A 5,365-nucleotide genomic window follows, 5' to 3' on the forward strand; every position below is an offset into this window, starting at 1 on the left:
CAGACCAGACAATCTTTGTGGCCTATTGCATTTATAATTCAAAAACACTAAACCTATGTCTATAGTGTCATTGAACTTGTTATAAAAATTATCTCAATTTCGATCCGATACAAATGTATGCGAGTGTGTCAACTCATACTGTAGGTTCAATCAGCTCTAACTTGAATTTTGTTTAGAAGTTTGGATAATAAATGATTCCTAGTAGCTAATAGATCGACGAAGTTATCCAATTATTATTATTATTATTATTATTTTCATTTTTAACAAAAAAAAGATGGACTTTGGAGGCCTGCAAAACTTTTTTCACTCTTCTAATTGATTAATTTTGCACCACCATTCTCATTCTACTCACAGGCAACTGCAACCGGCGTCCCTCCTCAAACGCTACCTCTTTACCAAAAACAGACTCTGAGCAAGACATCGTCGCCGGCGCCGACATCCCCGATCCCACTTTCTCACATTTTTCTACCTCCCCACCGCCTCGGTGAACCCCGACCAACTCCACGAGCTGGAGCGTGAGCCGGCCGTTCCGTCGCCGCGCCCGTAAGTGCTGCTGGTGGTCCACCCTGACCTCCCGGATCACGAGCCTTCCGCCGGCCTCGTAGACCCTCTTCAGCACCCTCGACAACAACATCGGAGGGGGGAAACGCCGGCTATCCCGCCCGTACCTCGCCCAGCACACGCTGTCATCCTCTTCTTCTTCTTCTTCCTCCTCCTCTTGATCTGCTTCCTTCCTGTCCTCCTTTTCTTCTTCCTCCTCCTCTGTTTCCTTGCACTCCGCGTTGCGGGGGGCGGCGGCGGTGAAAAACGAGCGCTTGACGCAGTTGGCCTTGCGGGGACTGTCGAGACTGGCGTCGGCGATGGTCTTGAGGCCGAGCGGCGGTCGGAGCGCCGGAGGAGGAGGAGGAGGAGCAGGGATGGGCATGGCAGGAGAAACGGTGGCTGTGTTCTTGGTCCTAAAGAGGAAAGAAGAAAGCATGAGGACAGTCACCAATTAGAGCTGCGCCAGGTACGTTATGCCCTGGCTGGAGCTGGCCAAGTTTAGCTGACCAATTTATAGGGCCGATAAACAGAGAGGCTCCCGTATCGAGAGATGGTAACGGTGGCAGTGCCAGCTACAGAGGGCTTAATTGTGGTCAAGGTGGGAGGCGCATGCAGCGAATCGGGAATTATTTTGAGGGGACTAATTCCCATAGTTTTATAATTTAATCAACTTTGAATTCAATTTATTATATTTTTTTTATAGTTATGAAATAGGAATTCATTCAATTTTCTCCGTTGGCATTGATCGTATAAAATTATTTCTGGTAAGTTATTAAGTTAGCTATTATTTGGTTTTTTGGCCAATCTCGATATTTGCTCTTGGAGATTTCTCTGTTTCCTTTTCTCTCACTGACTGTTTAGTACTTACTACTTACCATCTGTTTTCCGATCTAGTTTATTCTTACCAATTTATATATATTTTTTGCTTTTCAGTTTAGTTCTTCTTTTTGAAATGATAATATATATGGATTCCGAATAAATTGTATACAAAATGATAGTTTAGGAAACATTTTTTAAACAAGAGATAGTATATGCCAAAAAAACAATAAATGGGGAAATTTAATAAATTAGTAATATATTTATTGACTTTGGGTATATGTTCAGAAAGTTAAATATTACTATTTTATTAAAAATCAGTAATATGTAATAATTAATTTTGATGAAATTTAAAATTAAATTACATTAATTTTAAGTTTAATATTAATTTATATGCATGTATGTATTACATTACATATACAATGCTACAATGCGTGTGCGATGACTAGTATCAAGAATGAGAATCGAATGCAAAATATGGCACTAAAGTATTTAGGGGAATTTTCGCGTAGAAATTAATGAATTAATCAAAAGAGAATTTCAAAGGATTTGAGTTCTAATTATTCACAATACTTTAAAAATTAAAAGAAGATCTTGGGTGAGTGTTGAGGTGAAATCTATTTGGCTTAAATTAATTAGAGTTAGAGTCTCTCGTAAATGAACATTTAGCAATGATGATACAGCTTCAATAGAAGTTTTGGTAGTGATTACAAACAAAAATAATTTTTTTAGAGTTCATCCAACAAAAGGTACCCTTCCCATAACGTAAACTGGGGCAGGATCACAGAACCTAGAACAATTTTACTATTCTTTCAAAGTCAACATAGGTGAAACTTAGCACGAACAGATTGAGGCGAAGAAGCTTTAAACGTGCCTCTGGCTCTGGTGACTTCCGACATGAGAGTGAAAACAGTGTTCACGCAAGGACAAGCTTCTGTGGCAGACGACTCTAGCTCCAGCAACACAAGATGAGGCAGAAACCGAGCCCTCTTGTTCCTCTTCGTCCTCCTTCAGCTATTAGGGTCCAACAAGGATCAATTCTTGCCTGAGATGACCGCACAACACTGATAGTGTTGGACGTGTGTAGTGATTGTACATGTTAAGAAGATGAAAGGACGTCTTGTTTTTTCTTCCTCTAAGTATGCGCTATTACTGTACACCCCTACACCTCCCTCTCTCTCCCTGCCAAAAGACGCAGATAACCTCCTTTTTGTTTTTTTTTGTTTTTTTATTTTTTTTTATTTCATTTAATTCTCATTTAATTTTAATTTTTTAATTAATTTTATTTAAAAATAACTCTCATACAATTATATTTTAAATTTTATTAAATTTTATTTTTTAATTAATTTAATTTATTATTTTTTATCAATACTTTATTTTTCAATTTTATATAAATTTTATTTAGTTTTTATTTTTTAATTAAATTAATTAATTATTTTTTTCATAATACTTATATTTTTTCAATTGATTTTTTAAAATTTTATTTTTTTATTAATTTTTTTTTTAATAGTTGGATGCGGGTAATTTAAGTGTCAAGTTAAGAATGTAATTTAAAGGAAGGGAGTAATTTAAAAATTATATAAAATAAAAAAAATTAAAAATTTTGATAAAAAAATAATAAATAAAATTGATTAAAGAAATAAAACTAAATAAAATTGCATTCATAAAGGTTCGTGTCCAAGGAAATCAGAGGAGTGTGCGAAGGACATTTGGGATTTGGTTTGTGAAACTTGAGAGACGGTTCGATTTTCGTGATTGCTTCTCGTCGACGGCAAGTTCTTCAACGCAACGATATTCTCCTATTTCTTCTCCAAGAGCACACTAAGTTTTTTGTTTCGTATGTCAGAGCCAAGAAGGAACCGGGTAATCGCGATTCACGATTTTTCTGAAGCAAAGCGCGGTCCCGCGACTGTTTCGGCGCCGGCTATGGCATCCCGGGTGCGGCGACCGCGTCGCGGCAGAGGGACGCCGGCGACAGCTTCGTGGCAAAGTCGCGCCGGGTTTTTCTCCATCACCGGGAATGTCGCAAGCGCCGGCGACTACGGCGATCGACTTCCGTGGTGAAAGAGTGCCGGTGATCGCCTCGTCATGGCGGCGATTGGCCGCCGTGTTCGGCGACGATCGCGTTCATTGCGACTGAGAAGAAGAATTGTTTTTCTCCGTCGAATGAGAAATTGTTTAATTAAAAAAAAATCTAAAACAAAATGAAAAAGCAAATTTCTTTTGTGAGAAATTGTTTGATTAAAAAAACCAAAATAAAAGAAAAAGCAAAAATAAACCGGTCTAGATTATTTAAACTAGACCGTCTTGTTCATATGAACCAGACTAAGTGGGTTCATTTAAACCAATCAAGTTAGTTCAATCCGACTTAGGTTTGATTTAAATTATTGGCTAGTTTAACTAGACCAAGTTGGTTCTTTTTAGATCTCAGTCTGGTTTAAACTATTAATTGATTTAACCATATCAGTTTGATTCAATCATACTAGTGTGAATTTAATTGGGATAATTTAATCCAATATGTTTGGGCTAATTAAAATTGGATAAAATTAAAAAAATTGGGCCATTTATTGGGCTAAATCTTTCTAGATTTGATCAAATGAGCCAAATTTATTCTAATGTGTCAAATTTAATCAAAATTGGGTAAGATTCTCCAATAGGCCAGAATTGATCAAACAAGCCTTAGTTTGATCAATATGTCTTAATTTGACTTAAATGAACTTAGGTTGAACCATAATAATACATAATTATAGGTGATCCCTATCTAATTAGATTAGTTCTAATGTGGACAAAGAACTAAATTAATACTAAGGATTCGATTTCCTGATCGATCGATCTAATGTGTCAATTAACTGAAGCTTCTCAAATAAAGAAAATTTATTTTTCCTTATTTACTTATGGATTATGTATATTTTTTCTATGTATAAGTGTGAATTGAATTAAACTGATTTTGTTATTGGTTTGTCAGTTTTGTACTGATATAATTATTTTTTATTCTAGATACCATGAATGATATACAAGATGACTCGTTGCGACGTACAAGGGAATGAGCTAAGGATCACAATTCAGGAGATAAAATATGACCAGTTCACAGAATCAGGGAATATATTAAACGACTCGATCGATTATTCTAAAAACCCGAGTAGGAAGAGTTTCCAATTTTGGATAACTACATAATCTGGTCTTTGATTCGATCATTATCATGACATCCTAAGGTGATAGCACACTATGTATGGGGGCGCTATAAAGGGCGCATCTCATATTCAGAGTTATGTATGGAGCTGCTTCACAACGTGGAGCAAGAGGATCCTGAAGAATTTGAGGAGGATCTATAAGATCATCTGAATGTGGATCAAATGGAGAATCCTGAAGCTGGTCTACCTGAGATTGCTCTAACTGAGTCTAGGATCAACGGGATTTTGTCGACCACTGCTCTAATGTTTGTCCTAATGAGAGTAGTGTTATCTTATCTAGCTTATTAATTAGAGTTCAGTTGTTGTTACTGTCGTTATGTATGAATAGTATTAGCTCATGTAGTTTATGAAAATAATGTAAATAGAAATTGTTATTATGTAAAACAATGTTATATTTTATGAAAAAGTTAAGTTATGTGTTAACAAACTTAAAAAATAATTAATTCATATTTAATTAATAATTAGTTCATTTGATAGGATGTGTATAATATAATTGATCAATGTTGATTATATTAGATCATACAAATGATAAGTAGAAATATAGTTATTACTTGATTTTGTAAATCAACTCAAATATACATTGAGTCAATCATAAATTATATACATATAAAATACACTGAATTACTGAATCATGTGTTTATTTATGTTAGATTATGGCTACTAGGAACATCATATCTGAACCTAATAAGAGGGAGAAATTATATGGAGATAACTAACATCTTCAGATACAATATGTTCTTGAGGAATAAGAAGTTCTAGAAATTGTAAATCAGTTTATGGAAGAACCCACTAATGATTCTACATCACAGAATAGA

The 5,365-nt window shown here is 35.4% G+C and overlaps 1 protein-coding gene across 1 annotated transcript; it reads right to left on the reverse strand.

The window, feature by feature from the left end:
* Positions 1-319: 319 nt before the first annotated feature.
* On the reverse strand, positions 320-1,004 carry LOC121996699 (double-strand break repair protein mus-23-like). The gene has a single exon (XM_042550762.1). The coding sequence runs from the start codon at positions 977-979 to the stop codon at positions 320-322; it is 660 nt and encodes a 219-aa protein (XP_042406696.1). The 5' UTR covers positions 980-1,004.
* Between the last annotated feature and the right edge of the window lie 4,361 nt (positions 1,005-5,365).

The sequence above is a fragment of the Zingiber officinale genome, chromosome 1A, assembly GCF_018446385.1.
Source record: "Zingiber officinale cultivar Zhangliang chromosome 1A, Zo_v1.1, whole genome shotgun sequence".
Taxonomy (NCBI): Eukaryota; Viridiplantae; Streptophyta; class Magnoliopsida; order Zingiberales; family Zingiberaceae; genus Zingiber; species Zingiber officinale.

Excerpts from the sequence above, each read along its gene's own strand:
- LOC121996699 (XM_042550762.1), bottom strand. The coding sequence starts at position 979 with ATGCTTTCTTCTTTCCTCTTTAGGACCAAGAACACAGCCACCGTTTCT.